Below are 22,945 nucleotides of genomic sequence, written 5' to 3'. Positions count from 1 at the left end.
CTACAGCTTAAGCTTTTACAATTTAGTGAAATACCTGAATACATAGTGCGTAAAAAAACAAAACAAACATATTTATATTTTTCTTACATCTTAACCCACTAATATTTACATGCATATCTCAGTGTTTTGCTTAATGAAAACAGTCTACAAAGAAGCATAACTAAAAACTACCAAAAAAAGGCATAAACAAAAGCAGGAACATGAGAAATAATTGGTTAACATTTAGAGAACAGAGGCAGACGAGCAGGCAGAGAACACATTCACCCTGAAACTTGGAAACGTCAGGGTAACAAGACACAGCTGAACTAGAAGATGAGACACAGGGCAGTAAAACTGATTGCAAGATACAGTTAGAAGGTGAGTAACAAACTAAAGCAGGAAGTAACTGAGAGTAACTGAGTAATGCAGCAGCATCAGACCCACACTGAGCGTGATATAGCACAAGGGTGGGCAAATCCAGGCATGCAGGTTTTAGATGAGTCCTTCATCCATCACAGCTGATTTAAATGGCTAAATTACCTCCTCAACATGCCTTGAAGTTCTCCAGAGGCCTGGTAATGAACTAATCATTTGATTCAGGTATGCTGACCCAGGTTGATATCTAAAACCTGCAGGACACTGGCCTTTGAGGCCTAGAGACCCCTCATATACTAGAACACTGGGAGGGTATATAATATCTTTGTTGAAATTGGGTGTTAAATTAAAATTTAAACAAGAACTAAAAGACTCAGAATACAAGTTCTGCTATAGCTGGAAAAGGCAAAATAATAAACAAAATCACAAGGAATTAAAACCCAACTAGATTACCGAAGTGACTGAACAAAAACTCAAACATGAATGAAACAAAGAGCAAATTTCCAGAAGCTCAAAACCCTGCCTCCAAAACGCAGGAACCATTCACTAACATTTAGTCGCTCTGTTTAAAACACAGAAATATATAATGCTTATGGTCATGACGGCGTTAATGGTTATGGCTCTTCAGAGGGTCTCGGGTAATAGATTTAGCTCCATTACAATTATGGATTTCTTATAAGTCGCCACTTGTGTTGTTTGATGATATATTGCAGGTCGTTTTTCTGCTCTCTATGCACAGCAGTGGGACAACGACTTGTTTCTGTAATGTTGGATTAACACAGAACATAAGGGACATATTGTTTTAGATGGGGTTTTTTTTTGTTTGTTTGTTTATCACAGGTACATCACGGTGAGTAATGTGTGTACTTGGAGTTAAGGGGTGGGGTCACAGGATCGAGGTGGGAGGAGATGAGGAATGATCTCACACAGAGATGCTCCATAAATCCCACTCATAATTGTTTCCCTACTTGGTGTGCAGTCTTGCTCCATAAAGGGGGCAAAGCCAAGGGTGCTCTAAATGTCAGGGGAGCGGTGCGCTGATGAATTACCTTTTAAAGATATCAGAGAGAGGCGCATTTCATGTGAAAGATGAGGCCAACACAGTCCTCTTAGACCCTGTCTGCCTGTGTGAGCATATTTCCCCCCCAGGGGAAATTTGTCTTTTTATCAACTGTCCAGAGAAGTCACAGCATATCCTAACTGAATAAATCAAAGAGAATTAGTTTGCTAGCTTCTCTTATCTGTGATGTGCCTGTTTTTCTGCAGAGATCACCTGCAGATGTGGGTAAATATGTGTGTGTGTGTGTTTGCTGAATTGGCCTGACAGTAGCGATGGCTCAAATATGAATGGTTTCGTTTCAGCTGGCAGTGTGAATGTACTGCTCTGTCTTTTTTAGAGGAACAAGACTGACCAACAGTAGGGTGTAAACAAAACCTCATACATAGCTGCTGAGTTAGCATGCTTATATGTGTGCAAAGTAAGTACTAAGTAGTACGTCATGTGTTTGTGGGTGTGTTGAGCAAAGTCCTGTACATCTAAAATTACCAAATAAGATAAAACATAGGTCAGAATGACAGAGTTTAAGAAAAGAAATATGATTTAACACAGATTTTAAAAAAGGTCAGAATTCCTTGTGATTTAAAAACCAGAGTAAACCAGAGTTCAGTTACTACCTTGATCTTCGTCGAGGCAGCTGAAACGAAGCTAGTTTTAACAGAGGTCACAGGATGTCTCGTTGCCCTTGGCCTGTCTGGGACAGCTATCATTACAGAACTGGTGCTTCTTCAGATAAGAGCACCAGGACTTCACAGCACATGGGCTGCCGCTGCAGTAACCTGCTGTGATAGCTCATGCTTAAAGGATAATACTTTTTTACACATTAATCAGATGGCTCTTTGACCACAGAGTATTGCACGGCACAGGTGAAATTGAAAAGCGTGGTTTGGTTCCCTGATAATCTCCACGCAAGTATCAGTAGAATATAGCCACTGGTGTCACTGAAATGCTTCGGAGTCTTGGAAGTGATGGCAGCAAGTTTGAAAATACATGGTTATAATGTCAGACATACTGCGAGTCTCACAAATTTCGCTCTCTGCTTTAATCTCTCTGGCTCTTCATACCATCTGGATTCTTGGCAAATGTAAACACTGAGTTATGAGAGACAGAACAGAAAGCTCTTTTGCTTTCTAATTCTGGTAGAATGCAATTTATTTTGTAGCAGGCGTGTTAGTGGCATCATTCACAAATGAATCATCAAAATAGCCACACACACAAACACAAACACACAGACACAAAATAACTGACAAGGCATGAGAAAATAGAGTCCTCTAATACAATAATGTGCATAAGTCTTGAACCAACCCTCAATTCTTTATGTTTTGCAAGGAAAATGGGAAAGAAGTGCATTGATTGATTGAAACATAGGTAATCATAAATGGAAATACAGCATATACGGCAAAAACAGAGCTTGGAAGTCAGTACTTGGTATGACCACCTTTGTTCTTCAGCACAGCCTGAACTGTCTTAGAGAAGCTTTCTGGTAATTTCTTGAAGTAGGCTTCAGAAATAGTTCTCCAGGCTTCTTGAAGGACATTCAAAGCTCTTGTTTGGATGTTGGTTGTCTTTTGTTCTGTTCTTTCCAAGATCCCACACTGCTTCACAAAGGCTCCGAGGAGGCCAATCCATGGCTGATAGTGTTCCATTGTGTGCTTCTCTATCCAGATATGCTTTTACTTTTGCCTATCAGATGCTATCCAGATGGTACTGCATGGCGGATCAAACTCCAATGCCATCAATTTCAAAGATCCCTATTTCTTTCTGTTCTTAATCATCTGTTATTTGGTTAACACTGGTTCATCTCTTGAGTTAGGTGGCTTTTTATGCCTGAATGGTTCATAGGTCATTTGCTTAACAAAAAAAACAACATCCGTCTGAAAATGGTCATGAACAAGGACCGGACTGAAAATGTATGGAAAAGCAGCCAGTTTAAAGAAGTGTAAAGAAAACCTTCCTGAAAGCCTGTTACTGTTACTTAAGACCATTTTGAACATTTTAAAAATTACAAAAAAGTCTGACTCCTGGAAGCAAAATGTAAAGACATACACATATCAGGTATGCATCAAAATATTGCTGAACTCATACCTTATAACTGAACCTCTGAAACTGTGTTTAACAACGTCAAAGGTGATCCGTCATTTGTTCTTTGCTGTTACATGATCTAAAAATAAACCGAATAATCAGTTCTTTGACCTAAATAGCGTCTTAGGTTTTCAATTTAACAGTTGAACATCAAGTTTGTTTTGGGTATTTTTTTTCCTCTGCCCCCATGGGCGAGAAATTGCTTTCTTTCTTGCTGTGAAAGCAGCCAGTCACTCGTGTTAATTTTCGTGTTTCTTTCCATCAATCACCCCCCCCCCCCCCCCCCTCCCCCAAATGTGTTTTTATGTTTGTGCCCATTTGCAGGGCTGCCTCTATCCTCTTCCATTCTTCTTTTGTGTTTGTGTCTATGAATTTCGAGAAAAAAAGCATGTCGAGGAGCTCCCTTTGGTGATGGCGGGCAATTTGGCTTTCATATCCTCCAAACGTTGCTTAGTGCTGCTTTATGGTGTTTGTGTGTGTGTGTGTGTGTGTGTGTGTGTGTGTGTGTGTGTGCGTGTGCGTGTGCGTTATAGGATGCAGGATACAGGTTGTTTTGAGCCACAATTTTAAAAAGACTTTGGCAGCTTTCAACTGAAACAATAAACAGTGTTATATTTTTCTATAATGTGTGACAGCTCACAGTAAAGGAGGTGAGAAGTGAATGATGGAAGGCTAGTGTCATATTTCTTACCTCTTAAACTGACAGGTTGTCAAAGACTGAGCAGTAATTGAAAAGCATGGAAAAGTGGATAATGATCGTTTATTTGTGTGAAATTCAAACGTGGGGTTGAGAAAAGTTGGACTTGTCGGTTCAGGGGCTTATCTAGCTTTGGTTGGCTGAGTAATTAAATCAGAGAAGCGAGTGAAGTTCTCCTCAGCTCAGCGCCTCGTCTTGTTTCCTCTTTAATCAGGTGGCTATTAAACCTCTGATTGCACTCCCCATCTTCTGACTTCAGCTTAGCTATTAAACACAGACTGAAAGCATTTTTTTTTGGCTTATGTGTGTGTGGATGCACATTGCGTCACGCAGGGATATGCACGAATGGAAAGCATGATTTAGATCACGAGTGCAAGCAAAACAACGACAGCGTAAAAACAACAGAAGACAGGCGGAAGCACAAAAGAAGCGCGTTTTACACTTGCGTCATGTTCCTCCGCCTATTGTTGACTAGATGATGAATGCTTCTTTCCACAGTTATAAATCCATTTATGTCTGACATGTGAGATCTATGACCTTATGCTTCAGCTCAGAACACACACAATAATGCATCTGGTCGTGCATGCACAAGCATTTACTTTACTATATAAAGCACCTTGTGATTTGGCACTATATTAATAAAGTTGACTTGAATAGTCTTTTTCCTTTTACCTGTTTCTCCTCTCCAAATAACCAAGCACCCGTAAATCCTCTAACACCCTAATGGATGCCTGCAGAAACAGTTTATGGGCCCCTATTATCAAACATTCAGCAGTTGTTTCTTTCTCCAAAACCTGCTAGTGACAGTATGACTGTACGACCTCCTCCAAGGTCATATCAGATCCTTCCCCTGCCCTCCAAAGAAGATTTCCCAGATTAGACTAATTCCATACTCAGACAGCTACCTCCGGCCAAGCCGCCTGCATACATGCATTCTTATGTTTTAAGCTTTCTTTGCTGGTGTGGACAAGGTTGTTCAGCAAGAGAGTTGACCTTTGGGTTCGTAACAGAGAAAAGCTGCTGTTATGTTACACTCAGGTCCACTATCTTTGCAGGCAACAGCCATTAGGCTGGTGTTGTTTTCACCTTGTGGGTCTGTCTTAGTATGTGTGTCATTTGAGCAAAACTTTATCCAGGAGACACCTGCTGAAAAGAGAACAAGCGCAACTATGTTTTTGATTTCTTTGTAGAAATCTGTGTTTCTGTGGGGGGGTTTTAGCACTGCAACATTGCAACAGACCATAACAAAACTATGGAGAGCAGAACTTGACCCCTGAATACCTGCAAATCATGTAATCATGTAATAATATATAGTATTGACAAGTGACTACTTTTTTTTTCTCAGAAAATCAGCATGCCGAGAGGCATTGAGAGTTGTGTGACCCCCTTAAATAATGGGGTCTACTTACATCTTTGTATTTCTGCAATTTGATGAATAACCAAGCCTTTGGTGCCTGAGTTGCATCTGTTGTGCACCAAAAAATGCAAAAATCACTAAAGAAAAGAACAAATCAGTGTAAGGCCGAAGCCTGCATAAATCTGTTCCAATTAACCATAATGAGTCTTTTCTCATGTGCTTCGCTCTCTGTGTTTTCCCCCAGCCCCCGTCATCCTTAATGAATTAAACTGGACCCAGGCACTGGAGAGGGTCTTCATTGAAAACCGTAGGGAGGACAGCTCTCTCCGCTGGCAGGTGTTTGGGAGTGCCACGGGCATGACACGATACTACCCAGGTAGGCTGCAGAGTACTGAGTCAACAGTCATAACTTACTGCAAGATAGAGTCTAAATTGACCCTAGGGCTCCTCAGCTGGAGAACATTGCCAATCTCTTATCAGATGGCTCTACTGGTAACTTGATAGAGAGACTGAAATTATGATTACCTTGATCTAATCTGATCTGAAACATCCTACAGTGCACTGGATGGGCTATAATTTGTTTTCTTGTGCTCTCTAGCAACTCCATGGAGGGCACCCAACAAGATTGACCTGTACGATGTCCGCAGAAGACCATGGTAAGTGCCCTCATTATAGAGAACTCCTGTCCACAAGTCATTATTTGCATGCTTTGTTGCGCTATTTTTAATGCCTGCTGGTCTTTTTAAGAAGAATAGGAAAACAGCTGCCTTTACTTAGAGACGAATATGTAAGTGATGAATGCAAAAATTGTATTATTGTCCTTTAAGACTGCACAGTGTTGCACATAAATAATTTGGATCATCATTCAATGAACTCAGCTCGGGCCAGCTGAGCGGGAAGTATTCCTGCTGTATAAACAGATTTTACCTGTTAATGAAAAAATGTAACTATTTTTAACGTCCTCTAAATTCTTAGATAAAGTTGTTATACTTTGAAATTTGCAGGGTGTTCCATCTTTGTATTGAATTTGAGTGCTTACCAGGTGAGTCCCATTGAACATTGAGGGGCAAAGAGTTTGCTCAGGTGTCTCCTAACCTATGCAAAAATCAGCAGTAGCAACAGAGTGAAATTAAAAAGTGAAAAAAGCAACAGCTTTGCTGGCATACTATCTTAAGACTATGGCAAATTGTGTTCTGTTTTCAGCCTACACACACACGCGCGCACTGTAACCATTTTCATATTTTAATTTGTGTGATATAACAGAGGCAGCGGCCTGTGTCACTTCACTGCATATGCCTTTTGTTTTTATATTGAAAATAATCTGTGGTAATTTCATCTTCATAAGCCTTATAATTATTTGCTCGGTGAAACAGCATAACCTGTGATTGCGTTTAAAATGCTCTTCACAACGTAGCACACTGTGTGTATTGATGCAGCTATTATAAAAATGCTCGAAATACCCCGTTTGAATTTAAAAAGGACATCATTTTCAGAGGATTTCCCTAACTGGCTTCACATGAAGAAAAACAAATAGAAGAAGTAGAAGTCCTGTGCTCAGCTCAGAGCTAAAAGAATAATATTTAACTCAATCAGATCATTGACTGTTCCCAGACTTATCACAGTAGTATACATATAGTAAGGAGCATATACGATGCCTTTTCTCGGGTGTAAAGGGTGCCCACTTTGACGTGTGTTCTGTGTTCAAATGCTAATACCTATACAGAGTGATGAGCTGGACAGAAATAGACAGCGTTGGGCTAAACACCCACCCGCCCGAGCTTCCTGTCCACCCCTCGACTTTCTGTCTACCTGCCACTGTCACATCAGCTTTGTGGCAGCGCTGGCTGTTGCCTGGTTACAGGTTGGAGTGAACTGGACATAATCATGACAGCAATGTTGATTAGACCTGACCCCATTTTCCATCTCTGTCTCCAGCCAGCTCAAAGTGAGTGGCTGTTTGAGGTCAGGCCAGGCTGGCAGACGAAGTCAACAAGAACGACCTCAGAACTAAACAAACGCTAGCGACCCTTTCTATTGTGTTACTGTTTATATGAAACTCAATATTCCACAGGTAATATCTTGAAATTTATCCGAGTCTGACGATGACTCAGGCAAAAGCCTCGATCTTCTAAATTAAATGAAATTAAACATAAAATCAGTTACTCGTTTCATGTTCTAGTGGAGTTTTAAGGTCCCATCAAGGTTCAGTTTATTCATCCGTGAAAACTGGGAGATTACTCTACACCCATCCTGATCAACAAGTGCAGATTACATCAAATAAACACATCCGGTGGCTCGTAAAACTATTCATATTCCCTCAGACAATTATTACTACTGTATTTGCAAGTAGTCGATTTAAAGCTGAGTCTATAGGATGTCTCACAACAACGCAAACAAATAGAGGCCTGTCCCCAAATGCAGTCTAGGGATCATGTTTACTGTTCAGTTCCTCGGGTTGTGTTTTATTTATCTTCAGGCTACATGAGAGAACCAAGCCATGATGCTGTAAATGCAGTCTGTGTTAGCACAGGTAGATCTGCACATGCAGAGAAACTCAAACTTTCTATTAAAGGTGAGTCATGGCTTTCTACAGAAACCCCCCCCCCAAAGAGACCTGTGTCTCTTGTGTTGAAATCTTTAAAAAAAACAACAACAAAAACTGGTCTAGCTATTTAATAAATTGCGTCAAATCTATATGCAAAATCAGAATTGTTAACAAAAAATATATTTTAAAAAGGTACATTTGACTATTTGATGATATATTTGATAATATTTGAAAATAATTGAGTTTAAATGACTGGTTATGACCTGGCTCAAAGTTGGTGCTCTCTTTAAAATGATTAACACTGGATTCATTTTCAAGTATGTATAATATCAGCTAAAAGCACCCAAAGGGCATGGAGGCAAGAAGTGGTGTCTCTCACTTCAAGCCACCCTCGGGCAAGCCTTAATCCTCACCTCGTCAGGCGTAGACAATTAGCAGGTAACCCTTAGCAACACCCAGAGACAGCCCTGCCACTGCAAGGTGAGCAGGGGTGGCAGACGGGCCTAACACTCAAGCGAGAGCAGATTTTGTTCGGGGTGACACTTCTATTTACAGTAAAATCACGGATTGTGCCTCCGAATGAAAACATTACCATCTCAGTGTACAAACATGAGACTAACAAGGTGTTCCCCGACAGTTTAATTAAGTTAACACCAGGCTTAAGTCTCTAAAGTTGTGCTGCACTGTCACATCAGGCAACACTAGAAACATGTAAAACACTGGAAAACACAAGGCAGTGTCTAGCAGGACATGTTAAAACAGTGATCCTGTCTGTGATCTGTCAGTGCAATAACAGAAGTAAACCTGATTTTAATTCTTGTTACACATGTTGTGACTGGGGGACTCTTCCCGGAGACAGAAATGAATGAGGCGGATGAGAAGGTTGACGAGGACGGTGGAGCAGGAGCATGTGTGATGGGGTGGACAAGAGGAAGTGGGGTGTTTTTTTGCACAGAGGAACACCTTGTCACCCACCCACCGCCCCGGTTGTCCGTGTTTGTCACTGTCATTTCTGTTGAGCTTTTACTCATGTTGGAGATTTCGACATTCCTGTTGCCTGTTGCTTAGCAACTTGTGCCCAGCCGCGCTGAGTGGCACAGCCGTGGCAGGGAGTGTCATGATATGTCAGGTCAGACTTGTGTGATTATACTCTAACGTGCTGTCTCCCCAACTGACATTCTCCGGAGAGGTCAGCCAATCACGCATTTTCCAAAACCAGTCTCCTGGTGTTAGGTAAGCCCGTTGTGTGGCAGCTGTAGATAGCGGCATCCGTTGCGACGACAGATGCAAGGTGTACAGAAGCTAAGAAGAGCACAACATATGTGTCTGCGTGGCATTTAGGTAGGACTAAAATCCTTCCCTTCCTTTTTTTTTTTTTGTGTGTGTAACAAAATATGAATTGTGCATTTGTAGCTGCTGCTGTGCACATTTTCTAAGTTTTATTTTACAGTTGTTACAGTTGTTTCTACGCTTGGTAGTTCAGTGGATAGGCGCCGAAATTTTGTGATACATCAACTGAAGGTAGAAAAAAGCACATAAACAAAGCATGTTTTTCATATTCTCTAAGTCTTGTCATTTGAAAAACAGATAGTGAATGACTATGATGGAACAGCAAAATGGCACATGCGACACCTGAACTCATGTTATTTCCTAATAGAAGCTCTAATTGAGCTTAAGTTAGGTGTGACAGTGGGCAGAGGTTCCTCTACATGTATAAAAAAAACTACAGAATGAATATCTTTATGCACAGAGGAAATACAACACTACAAACACATAAGGTGAAAATTTCAAATCTGAGAATATATTGATTCATCAACTATAAGTCTTCTTTTTCAGTGGCAGAAGCTAACTAGCATTTGAAAGCCTGTTCAAATTGCCACCTTCTTTGTTGAAGCACATTAAAGCTCTGTCAAGTCTACCGGTGTTCATACAAAGGTTTTCCTTTCTTAAAGTGATGTCGCATCTTGAGAAACAGAAGCTCATTTGGGCAAATGTCGTCCAGTAGGTTCATAGTATAATGTGCAATATCTAGAGTTAGCTAATATAAGGTGCTGGCATTTCTGATGCTATAAAATTATTCACGTTAAAGACTTCACAAGAAACAAACTTGAACTTTTGAACAATCCCCTTAAAAATAGCCTATATAACATGTATATTTACACATTGGTATATGAGAGACAGCATCTACATCTACTTGTTAAAGGAAGATGTATCAACCCTGTTTCTATTGGTTGAGGCTGTTTTGTTTATATTTTTAACATTTGCAGTTTATACACATTGTACACCACAGCCTGTGGATTCAGAGTGTAGCAGACACCAAATATTTGCACTTATCTGCAAAGACTCACTCACAGGCTGACTAAAATTTTAGTGTGGATATCAAGCTTTGGATCAGGACTTTTTCACAGTGAGTAATCCAAACCACACAGGAGCATATTAATAACTACCCTTGTGCTGTGGATGGATCACTTTAGGTGCTCTTTTGGCTGAAGTTTAGCCTGTTTTTTGGCATTTTCTTCTTGTCATATGATCCTTAACATGAAGTTTATTGAGAAAAGTTTAACCTTCATCCTACATCTTCCCTGTGGTCGTGTGTTTATGTTAGCCTAGTTCCGCACCAAGGAGCACGTCATTATATGTCAGCTTGTCTAATTTCATTAACCCTCCAGATTCCATTAAAATGTATTTTTGTGTTTTTGTTTAACTGAAAAAATATTGCAGTGCTATATGTTTTAGTCTTTTAGAACTACTCTGCTCAGAGCATGGCATATGCTAACGTCCTGCTAACTCGTGATTTCTCTAAACCTTATAAATCTACTTTTTTGTGAAAGCCTTGGCAGTAAAAAATTCTTGCCAAACCAGGGAGAAAAGCTACTCTGTTTATTTTGTTGGAACTGAAAGAATTTGGACCGTCTTTGATTCTCAGTAGTGCTTCAGAGTTTCTTTGATTTTGGAAACCAAAGGAGCGTTTGGACCCAGATACATCGCTATTAAACCCTCACTACGTATTGCACGTTAAGATTCGTTGCATAATCAGAGATTCCATGCTACATATGGCACAATTTGTTGATTTGTTTGGCTAGTCACCATTTCAGTGACTTCAAGGAATGTTGACATTTGGCCCTTGGTTCTAAATAGGACAAATGCTAGATTTGACATTTTTGATGACAGTAATTATCCCTGTCCAGTTGTCTCAGTAGTTTTTAAATTGCCTATAATTTTACATGACGAATGGTGCAGTGGCTGGCTTTTCAGTTCTGGCCCTGAAATTCAACTTTTCTATCATCTCATGTCAAGTCACTGTGACTTGACTTAACTGTACTATTCTATGTAGTTTTGTGCTCATCTCACATCATGCAAGGTACAACTTTATATTGCTTTCATTTACAGCAACAGCTAACCCACAACACAGAGGTGTACCAAAAGTAAATACACTGGCATTGCAGCCTCCTGCAGGCTAGAAAATGTGCACAAATAGTGACTAAAAATGACAAACACACACTTTCTACTCACATACCGACCGGCCCTTTTCCTCCTACACATAAATCAGATCACATGCTGTGATACCGGTCAGATGCTATAGATTCTACACCTTTGCAAATACCAGTAAAGCCAGAGAATACACAGATCTAATCTCAGTACCATCCTTCAGTAATATAAGGAGTGATGTCGTGTATAAGAAGAGTCCCATCAAAGAGCAGCAGCTCTTTTGTAGTGTAAGACCTGTAGTTTTACTGGGAGTAACTGATAGTGGTGTGACTGACCTGGCCAGAGCTGTCCAGGTGGTCTTCTGTTGAAAGAAAACGTAATTAATTAATAAATTTAAAAAAAACAGAGGGGCCACCTTCCTTTACAGATGGTCTTTCTCGCCTTCTGTTCCCCTACCAACAGCCCCAGGAAAATTAATGGTCCAGTCAACACACTTAATTGTCTCCAATTGCTCTGACATTAATTATTAACATTTGTCCATTATAATGTCTGCACTTGTTATCAAGGGAAGCGAAGCAGAGGTTGAAGTGAGGGAGAGGGAGATGGGGAAAGTGAAAGGCGAAGAAAGAAATAACCAGAGACAGGCGTGGAGTCCTGTTAGCCAAGCGTTGCAAAGATCCCATTACCTCCCAGGTTCACAACAGCATGTAGGCTGTATCACATATTGATTTCTTCAAGAAGTCAATCTAACCTCTTTATAAATATTATGACTATGGCGGTCAATCCGCGAAGCTGAAGCTCCTGAAAACACAATTCTAATATATATAGATCCCCGGGCTTTGCCCCCTCTTTTCTCTTTGTTCTCCCGACTTCAGGTAGAGGCCGGGTCAAAAGAGAGGCCTACTGAAGGTGATGCAGCAGGCTTTTATCAGAAGGTTTGCACTAAAAAAAGATATTCCATCTGCTAAAACAACAATGTCAGGCTGATACTTGGTTGCTAAACTTTACTATAAAGAAATATGCATGACTAATTCAATATTCAGTATTTATTTCAGATTGAAAAGTGGTGAAAAAAAACAAAACAAAAAAACTGTATTTACAGGCATATCCGAAAATATGGACACGTGAATCATCTCGGTGCCAACACTTCCAATAATCAACAGAAAGTGGAATAAATAAATGGCAGACAACATCTTTTTCTCCTGCAGGCTCTCTGGGCGCTGTCCTCCTATATTGTTATCTTAATTCAATCTTTATTCGCCTGCCACATCCACAGGAGCACTAAGAGAGCAGCAGTCCATAAAATAATAAGCCCATCAGCACAACACAAATCCACGCACATAAGGGAGCAGACACACACCCACACACGCGCGCGCGCGCTCACACACACACACACACACATAAACAGACTTTCCCTGTGTTACAATTCTCCCATTAATCTGTGGTTATTCGCCATATATCTATTTTATATGATGCATCCTTATCAAGCGTATCGCTGTGAAGAAAACTCACATTTTGTAGTGTCAGTTTCATTATACAGAGTATGTGTGTATGCATGCAGCTCATTATCAGCACAGTGCGGTTAATAAGCACAACTCACTTCAACAATACAGAAAACCTTTTTTTTCCCCACTCCATGGATCGTGTTATATGTATCTGCATGTTTCTGACATGTATGTAGGAGATGATTCCTCCAATTTAAATGTTATGCACAGCATTTTGGTGAATGGGTCAGGGTGCATAAACACAATCTCCTGAGAGAGTTATACACACACATACACGCCCCCCCCCCCCCCGGCACAGTTAATGTATTGATTTTACAACGTGGTGCCTTGATAAAACTATTTCATGAATTCCAATGAGACTCCCTTTACTAGACTGTTACAAAAGGCGCAAAACACAATCACCGCAACATAGAATATGTCATTGTGTTCATTGCTTGTGTAATGCATTTCTTTTTGATTTATTTATCACTTAGAGCAATACCTCCTTCCACTTCAGTGTAAAGAGCACATGTCTGCTGCACGCACAAATCAGGCTGTGTCTTGATTTTCGATATTTGTGAGTGCATGGATGCAGTTATGTAGAGTACATGATGTGTGTTATGTGATTATGGGTGTTAAAATCAATACTTTTGCTTTTTATTTAAAAAAAAAACACTAGCCAGTTAAACCTCGGCAGTTACAATTAGCTATTATGTCACATGTCATGCATGCTTTCCTAAACGACCGCTCTAGTGATTATTTCCTTGCTGATTAATTTTGGGTTTCTGCTTTTGATGAATATTTTATTCAACAAGACGTCGACGACTAGAAGTAATTGCTCTTCACGTGTTCTCGGAGGTAATGTCAGCCCATTAATTGTTTTGTCCAACTAACAGTCAAAAAGATTAATTTTCCAGCAGCATTATAAGGTAGAGTAGTGATTTCAAAATAAAGGACTGTAACAAGGTGCAAAATCCCTTTTATTAATCATTTTTTCATGTTTACATTATGTCTTGTTCTTCACAAGTCACACTAAATGGTCTATTACCACCATACAGTGATCCTTGCATGCCTAGTAGCCATTTCTATATGATATTTAATATTTTATGAGGTGTAATATTTCACTTAGCAACCTAGATGCAATGGACAGGTGTAATGAACAGGCTGAATTAAATTTGGGCTTACGAGGTGGACTCAGAAGGAGACCTTTCGCATTAGTTTATCTACTGTAATGAGCTGTTCACGGGGTAAACAAGAACTGACACCTCGTCATATGGAATACTGTAGTAAAATACCCTCTTTCACTATGTCTGATAGGTCATTGTCTGTGGTTAAATATTGACCATAACTAAAAGAGAATGGACTGCTAGGACACAGGCCGAGATATTGTGTCTGCTGGCTGGCGGTCCTGTCGCCGGGGGACAGAATGGGCGACAGGGCTCCGTTCAGCACCAGCCAGGCCCATCTGCTTGTCACCTGGCCTTGGCACGCAGGAGACTGGGTAATGACAGGGAAAGAATGGCATCAGTGGGCAGAAGCTGAGAGGTAATTACTGACTGGAATCCATGCAGAAACAACACATCTGGATCCATGAGTCAAAATGTGGAGAATTATATAGTAATACCGGCCTCGATTTATGATTTTTATCTGTCAGAACAGTAGAACGGCGTATCAGCCCGGAGACTGAAAATTCTTGACTCCATTGCACTCTCTCTGATCCTGTTGCTCTCTGCTCAGAGGCATAGAGAAAATTCATTTGTACTTCAGGCACTGGAAAGGCTGAGAAAGAGAGGAGTGCTGATACACTAAGACAATCTTTGTGGAAGATCAGCCATGGCAGCACTATAGCTCCAGTGTTGAGTGACGCTATCCTTGCTCATGTGTTACTCTTCCTTACTCTATCACTGCGTGCACATTCTTCTTAAACCCCATTACTGCTGATCAATGCTGCCTCTCTCACAGTTAGGGAGAAACGATCTGCTTGAAAGTAATATTTTCTCGCCATATTTCAGGTCCAGAACTCGCACGGTTTTCCATTGTGAGATTTTACATTGGTGCAGCTGAAGATGACCTATAATGACTAAGTAATAGAGGTCTGCATTGCATTACAATTAACATTTAGCCCCCTTCAAAATAACTCCAAGACCCATTGAAGGACTATTCTCCTCTATGAGAAATAGACTGACCACAGAAGTTAATGAAATCCTGCAGTAGGTCTGTGGGCATCAGCCGTCACCAAATGACCCTCGCTCAATCTCCAGACGGGGTGTCTCCATCCACAAGCCTGAGGGACTGGAGACGTGGGCCACATTCTGACCGAGTTTCAGTCCTGCATCGATGATCGCTTTCACAAACCCTTTCCGCTCAAAAGAAAGTGGTGGAGTCTCAGCCCCCCCCCCCCCCCGCCTGTGCCTCAAATTAAGATTTCAGTAATTAAATTGATAAAAGTCATGCATGCCAGCATGCCTCATGGTTCCAGACCTGATTTCATACGCCACACACTTGTGGAGAGCTGTGGAAGTTCTACCTTTGATGTGGCATTCTTTATTATTGAAAATAATTGGTTTCTCCCTCCTCCTACTCCTCTCTCTCTCTCTCACTCTCTCTTTTACGCATGCATACATTTTGCCTATGCTCACTCTGGGCATGCTCAGTTAATTGACCTCACGGGAGGCAGTGCTGGTACATCGCCCTGGTTCCATCTGGGGGGTTGCAGAGTAAGGTCCAGATCGTGTCTTAAGGTGGATTAGAACCCAGTCACCGTGATGGGTAGATGTCACTGCAGAATGGGTCAGAGGTCATTCTGCAGGTTGAAGTGGGGCCTGCCAGTGAACGGGAGCACTGAGACTTGTGGCGAGGCCTACCGAGGCTCCGCTGCTCTACCTCCATATCAGCTTGGCCGAGCATAAGAAAAGAGCCTCTCTGGCCCACAGGCAGCTGGCTTCTCTCCACACTCAGCGGAATGGCTGATTATCAGCTGAAAGAGACCCCTGATGATTACGCTGCCGAAGACGACTGCTAACTGCTCGCCTGCTCGCTTCCCAGAATGTCAAACTAGTACTCACATTTGAACCCCCCCCCACCACCACCACCACCACCACCACCACCACCACCACCACTCCAACCCCCACCGCTTCCCTCGTTCCAGCGCTCCACAGAAAAGCATATAATGTCCATCAATCTCAGCTCTCTTTGCATCAGTGGTAAATGTGAATTTAATTGCTGCTGGAAGAGACTGAGGGGATTTTAGATTTCCTTCTGTATGTCATCCTCTATCAACGCTGGACAGATGTTATGTGCGCGCCTCTTCCAGGACGCAAGTTGTCTGGGCAGCTAGCTCACTGCTGCGTCTGCCTTGTGGGCTTGTGTCGTGGCAGACGCACACATCAGAAAAGCCCTATTTTAGAAGTTGCTTTGCAGATGAAGCACAATGGTCTTAAGCAGCTTGTGCACCCCCCCCCCCCCCCCCCCCCAATAAATAAATAAAAATAAAAAACAAAGGGCCTGCCAGAGTAAATAATGTGGTTTGACGCCCAACTGATGAGTCATCAAAGGAACAGAACATCAGCTATCTTATTTTACTGACAGCACTTAGCTAAGCACAGGCTCTCCACTGAGCAGGTCAACACTACTCAGGCTGCTCCTTTACAGTAAATTTCAAGTGACTAAATATATTGCACAGTAGACTCCATGAGTCACAATAGCATAACAGGATAAATAAAGATGTATTTTCCATGTGACTCCTACAATTATTTGATGAAATAATTATCAATGAAAGCTGAAAGATTACTAGCACTACAAAAAGAAATTGTCTTGGAAATTTTTATGCTGTTGGAATTTAGTGACACAAAGTGTGATTTCATCTAAACTCTACTTGAAATTAAAGACTCCAGCAATCTCAGCATGTCTCCAGCACAGCTTATGGTGACCTGACTGATATCAATTAAAAAAAAAAAAAGAACAACAAGAAACTTGCTCATTTATGTAGAAAGTAAAATAAATATCTGTAGCAGTAAAATAGTATGTCTGAATATCAAAACAACCTAGCCCTTGTAAAAATAGTAACTAGGCTACTGGTACTAATTAATATCTGAGTCAATCTTCTGGTGATACTGTACTGAATACATTTTTATTTTTCACAGGTCTTTTTAAAAGTGCCATCTTAAAAGGGGGTTGTGCAGATCAGTACAGCCCGTTGTACTAAATATGTTATTATACACTTAGTCTGTAAACTAGTAATTACTTTGTCTCACGCAGTAATTATTTAGAGTGGGCATTGTTGTTCGGCAAAGAGGACTATCTGTGTTGAAGTCAGCTCGCAGAAGCTGTAGCCAACACTGAAGTATATAACAACTTATTAACTCTTCTAAGCACATAAGCCTTTTCAGTATTCTGTAGCTTAAGTGGGCTCAGCCGTGGTTGCTCCATATTATGATGGCTCAGCTCATTGTGACTTTGGCTTCTTTTTAAAGTGCAATTTTCAGAGATTACGGGAACAAATTAAAGCCCATTCTTTGTCTCCCTTTGTCCAGGTATATCCAAGGTGCATCATCTCCAAAGGACATGGTCATCATTGTGGATGTGTGAGTGTCTCACTTCTCTTTTAACCTTTTTTTTTTCTTCTGGTATGAGTGTGTGCCTCCTTCAAAGGGTGCTAGTGCCACCTGTTGGTCTGACAAAAGGCCAAACATAAAGGAAGATTCATATTCTCCTTTTTTAGCTTTAATTAATTTTATGTTGGTCTTATTCCTAAATATGCATGCCATTTATTGAATACATGTCCAAATATGGAGTGATTTTCTAAGTATAACCCACAATTTTGATTTAAAAAGTAGACATGACCAAAAATAAAAATGAAACGTCTGTCTATAACTTGAGCGTGCAAGTGCTTCATTGCTTCTTTTCTGCAGGAGTGGAAGTGTCAGCGGACTCACTCTGAAGCTCATGAAGACCTCCGTAGTGGAGATGCTAGACACTTTATCAGATGATGACTATGTGAATGTGGCTAGTGTAAGTGGAAGCTTGCAGACCACATTTGCAGTGAACACAAATACGAATCTCTTCGGAAAACAACATCAACACAAATATTTGTGGCTCTCATTAAGCAGGTGGTACTCAAGCAGGGAGTTAGTAAGCTGGTCATTCAGCTCCCAGTTGTTGTGGAAACCATTCTCTTCCCTCATTACATTGTCTGCTTGTCCTCCCTCACTGCTGTCCCTGTAGGATTGTGGCCGTCTGCCACTTTTACTCTACTTATTACCAAGTTTTCTATTGAGACTAATGTGTAGGGGAACCTTAATGTTATTCTATATTGCAGGGCAGATAACACATAAACACACACACATACGCACAGAAACACGTCCTCTTGCTCGGTGTGGTGGCTCTGTTTGTCGACTCCCTTCAGTAATCCCTCATAATCCATTGCTCTTAGCCACTGTATGCCTCTAAATCCCAGCTCTAAGAGCAATAAATGAGCATGGTAATCTGGGTGGGAAAGCATCTGATTTTCCCCTTATAAATAAAAAAAAGTGTGGGCTTAGAAAAACTTGCTCTGAATTCTGTCCAAACCCCAAATGCATTAAAAAAAATACAAATTAACCAAAAGTAATCATCTGGTTTCACTTGTAAGGGCTTGTATAATGAGTTATAATAATATATGGTAATGTATTAGCACATGTGACCTGATTAATTTTGTCTTGATCATATGGCGCAGATTCTGCTTTCCCTAACATTTGAAGAAGCAGCAGTGTAATTATTTCTGTCTTTGTCTGCCAGTTTAAATATGACATGATACTGACCTAATCAAAATGCCATCTTTTCTCTCATGTAGTAGTTTACATCAATCTGTCCTGAAAACATTAATTGATTCTGAAGCTGACCTTCGAGAAGAAACATCATTTGAAACATGCTATTACAAACATGCTGCTAATAGCGCGCAGAGATGCCACACACACGAGCACGAGCACATGCATATACACAGGTTTAGGCTAATTTGGTAGATGAGATGAGACAGATTATATTACCTTGGCTGGGTTTCTGTTCAGTGTAATGCACTGGCGTTTCAGGTGCACCTGTTCTTGGTGTGGAAAGTTGTAATTACCAGTGTTTACTGCCAGCCAGGAGCAGGGTAGCTTACATCTGCACACGCCCACGTCTGCATCCTGTCTCCATGAACTGTGCACACATGCATGCGTTACATAGAAATATGCGCTTTTACAACTGTTTTTTAAACGGGCAAATCATTCAATTCTTCTTATGTCTCCTTCCAGTTCAATGAAAAGGCCGTTTTTGTAGTTGATTGCTTCAGGACTTTGGTCCAGGCCAACGTTCGTAACAAGAAGATCTTCAAGGAAGCCGTCATGCGTATGCAAGCTAAGGGGACCACAGATTACAAATCTGGCTTCACATTCGCCTTTGAACAGCTTCTCAATGTAAGAGCCAACAAGCCTTTCAGGGAAAGGCGATCCTCGAGCGCCTTGTTTGTCTGTGGCTGACGTTGCTGTCTAATCCAATTAATAAAACAGAATTTACAGTGATAACACAAAGCTGACAGTGAGTGGCTGAGGTTTGCGTAAGACATTTCCAGAGGGCTGTCAGTGTTGAAGGCAAGTCTGACTATAACTGCGGTAGCAATGGAGTGACGCTAGCTTTTTCAGCAGCCAGCACCGTGGCGAGGTCTGTCAGCAGCAGGGATCCACGTGCTCCCGACACAGGTGCTGCCTCAGCTCCGTATGCTGCTGTGTATTTTAGGAGGCTGCCACCCTAATGGGCTCTGATGGGATGATTGATGAGCGCAGCCCAGAGGATATCAGCCACAGACACTTTATATTCCTCTGGTGGGCTCGGAGGCATGGAGCCAAGTGATCTCCCCTCCATACCCCCACCCTCACAACTTCCCTTTTGCCGGCAGAATGAGAAATAAAAAGGCCCCTTTTAATCGCTGTCTGTAGATGACTCACTGCCGTGATTGGAGACAAAAGCACAATAAAAATATGTAATTGTCGCAATATTATTTGTCTTTATTAGAATCTTGTCAGATTGACTTGCTGCTGGTCTGCATATCAATGACAGCTGCAGTGCAGGAGGGTGGCGGGGACTATAATGCCAGTGAAAATGTTTTCGAGACAACCAGATTTAATGCTAGAATAAGGTTGTATACTTGAGATGCAATCCTAAAATTACGCTAATGTGAAGAAGCCTTTGGCTGCCAAATAAGAAATCTATAAATGTTTCAGTAAAGCAATGAGTGGATTAGAGGAGGTTTTTTTAAACAGATGAAGGAAAAAAAGAAAAAATATATAGAAGAATTAATACATGAAGAGGAAAGGAGTAATAGATACGAGTACTGATCTGATTTGATCACATATGGACTCTTATTCAGAACTCTTGGTTTTACAATGATGGGCAGTGGAGCGGGTTGTTTAGCTGAAAGGTTAATGGTTCGATTCACACTTTCTCTAGTGAATACGTTGAAGTGTCCTTTATAGTTTGATTTTGAGAAGGGGAATATTTTAAACTAAACCACAATCTTTTCCAGAACTTAATCAAGTAGCTTTAGTGGTTGAAACTCAACCAAAAAATGAGTGAAAATGAAATTAAAGAGCAAAAGAAACACAAACCGCAGCGCCCAGGTCCACAGTCTTGCGATTTACACCCCTGGCAATATACTATCCCATCAGTGTTAAACTGTTTAATAACCATTTACAACGTTTTATAAACCTCATTTCCAGCTTTACAATATCTAGCAGCTCAAATATATGGTTTAAAGACCAATTATTAACCAATTACTAAGCACTTTGTAATCATTTTGTTGTTTGTTAACGGTAAAATAACTAAAGCTAATTAAGTACTTGTAATTATTTCATTGGGATCATACAGTGGATATGTTTTAGTATCTTGCCCCTTTACTGCTGCATTTTTTAGCATGTCTCCCTGCCTTGTTTCCCTTTATCTTCTCATTTTGTTTCTTGTGCCACAGGAGAGCAATGCCCCAAGGGCCAACTGCAATAAGATGATAATGATGTTTACAGATGGCGGGGAGGATCGCGCACAGGACATCTTTGAGAAGTACAACTGGCCCAACAAAACAGTGAGTTTGTCCCTATGAGGATGTTATCTGTTCAGCCCAAGAGATCACGCATCTCCAGAAACTGCCTTTTCTCTCCCTGTTTCCATTGTTTTCTGCTGACATTGTCTGAATATAGCATAAACAGATCTTTTAGCTAGACAGTCAGACATGCCAAGCCCTCCAATCTGTGCACATAAAGTGCTCTCCAAGCTTCTTCACTCCCATTTGTTTTTGTTTTGGGTTTTTTTAAATCTCCTTAGTCTTTCTTCAACTCGCTCCCCTCTCTCATTCCTTCCCTCTTATTTTGTCTCTTTTGTTGTTTAGCTGCTGGTGTTAACAGCTCTGACCTGCTGACTAATTAGCCACTTTATCATCAGAGCCTGTAATATTACAGCCAGTAGATACTCCACTAGTAGCTTGTTGTCACTTCCACCCTTCATTTCCCTGATTTCATAGTTCTACCAGTATTCATTACTCTACGGTTCCTTCATGACGAAAGCTGTCATATAGGATTAATCTGCAGTTTCACTTCTGTATCACTGCCGTCTACTGTTGGAGATATTTGTGAGGTCATTCAGTATAGTTGAAGTTTATGTACATGATGGTGACTTTATTGCCAGTAAGTAAGTTTGTGGATTATTGTCAGTTACTTTTTTATATATATATATATATATGTGTGTGTGTGTGTGTGTGTGTGAATTTCCTTGATGTGATTCGTCTCTTTTATCTGTTGTTTTCGTCAATCAGGTTCGTGTTTTCACTTTCTCTGTTGGCCAGCATAACTACGATGTCACCCCTTTGCAGTGGATAGCATGCGCCAATAAAGGTAAGTCGAGAAGTTCATACTTGTATGCAAAGTCTAAGAAAAGGGAATGCTTTGTGTCGCCCATTAATCACAGTGTAGGCATCTACATACTTGATGTGTGCTTGAAAACATGGAGTGCTGTGATTATACATCCACCACATGCCCTCGAATCAATATAATGCTATTTATTAGAACACTTGTGGATCCTGATGAATGACATTGTCTTAGTCAAGCCATTCTGAGGGGGGAAGTGTAAAAAAAAGCAAGAAAATAGCTAAATTTAGCGTGCCTAGTTTATTTTTCAGAACTCCCATGCTGTAATTATTTATACAGATAGGCTGTGTCCACTTGTTTGCAGAGCACAATTCAAAATACAGATTGCCTCTGTAAAGTTATTACTTAAAGTTATATGAAAAGTGTGTTAAATGATCTTTTTTAGAATAATTAGGGTGCTGTTCTTGCCAAAGAGCTAACATGTCTAAACAGAACATCTACAGGGAATGAGACTGTGGGAAAGTCTGAACTTTTCATGTTGTGAGGCGATACTTCTTACTGTTAAACTAAAATTCTGAAAATAAATTTGGTGTATTATGTGTAGAAACCCTTGTATTATAATGAAACTGTCAAAATTATATTACCTTTCAATTCTGTTTTTTCTATGAAGTAAAGTGGGAGATTTTTTTTAGCTTTTAGTTTAAAATAGAATAGAGAGACAGCATTGAAACTACCAGCATCATCCTAAACCAGCTGTGGTTTAGGAGGTCTGGTTGGTGGTTTGGTCCCTCTAGTCTGCATGTAGAAGTGTTCGTGGAGAAGATATTGAACCCTGATTTTCCCCAATACACCCATCAGAGTGTGAGCATGTGAATATTAGGTTTAAAGCACTTAGGCATAGAAAAAAGCACTTGTATGAATGGGTGAATAAGGCTTATAGTAAAAAGGCTTTGAGTGGAAAGTGCTTTACAAGTACCATTGCACCAAAAGTTTGTTTATCTGTGACTTCTGTTACAAAAGTGCTGTTCACAGTTTTTGGATTTCACAAGATTTTAAAAGAAAACTCCACACGG

The 22,945-nt window shown here is 40.7% G+C and overlaps 1 protein-coding gene across 2 annotated transcripts in view; it reads left to right on the top strand.

The window, feature by feature from the left end:
• Nucleotides 1-22,945, top strand: part of cacna2d2a (calcium channel, voltage-dependent, alpha 2/delta subunit 2a) — a 171,639-nt gene that overhangs the window by 118,797 nt on the left and 29,897 nt on the right. For both annotated transcript variants that reach the window (XM_063473890.1, XM_063473889.1), the window contains exons 7-13: nucleotides 5,792-5,923; nucleotides 6,146-6,203; nucleotides 17,538-17,588; nucleotides 17,916-18,015; nucleotides 19,275-19,436; nucleotides 20,984-21,094; nucleotides 21,821-21,899. In XM_063473890.1, the coding sequence (XP_063329960.1) occupies nucleotides 5,792-5,923; nucleotides 6,146-6,203; nucleotides 17,538-17,588; nucleotides 17,916-18,015; nucleotides 19,275-19,436; nucleotides 20,984-21,094; nucleotides 21,821-21,899 (693 nt within the window). The remainder of the gene's footprint in view (nucleotides 1-5,791; nucleotides 5,924-6,145; nucleotides 6,204-17,537; nucleotides 17,589-17,915; nucleotides 18,016-19,274; nucleotides 19,437-20,983; nucleotides 21,095-21,820; nucleotides 21,900-22,945) is intronic.

Source organism: Pelmatolapia mariae, linkage group LG5, assembly GCF_036321145.2.
Source record: "Pelmatolapia mariae isolate MD_Pm_ZW linkage group LG5, Pm_UMD_F_2, whole genome shotgun sequence".
NCBI classification, from domain to species: Eukaryota; Metazoa; Chordata; class Actinopteri; order Cichliformes; family Cichlidae; genus Pelmatolapia; species Pelmatolapia mariae.
This window is presented reverse-complemented; position numbering and strand designations above follow the sequence as displayed.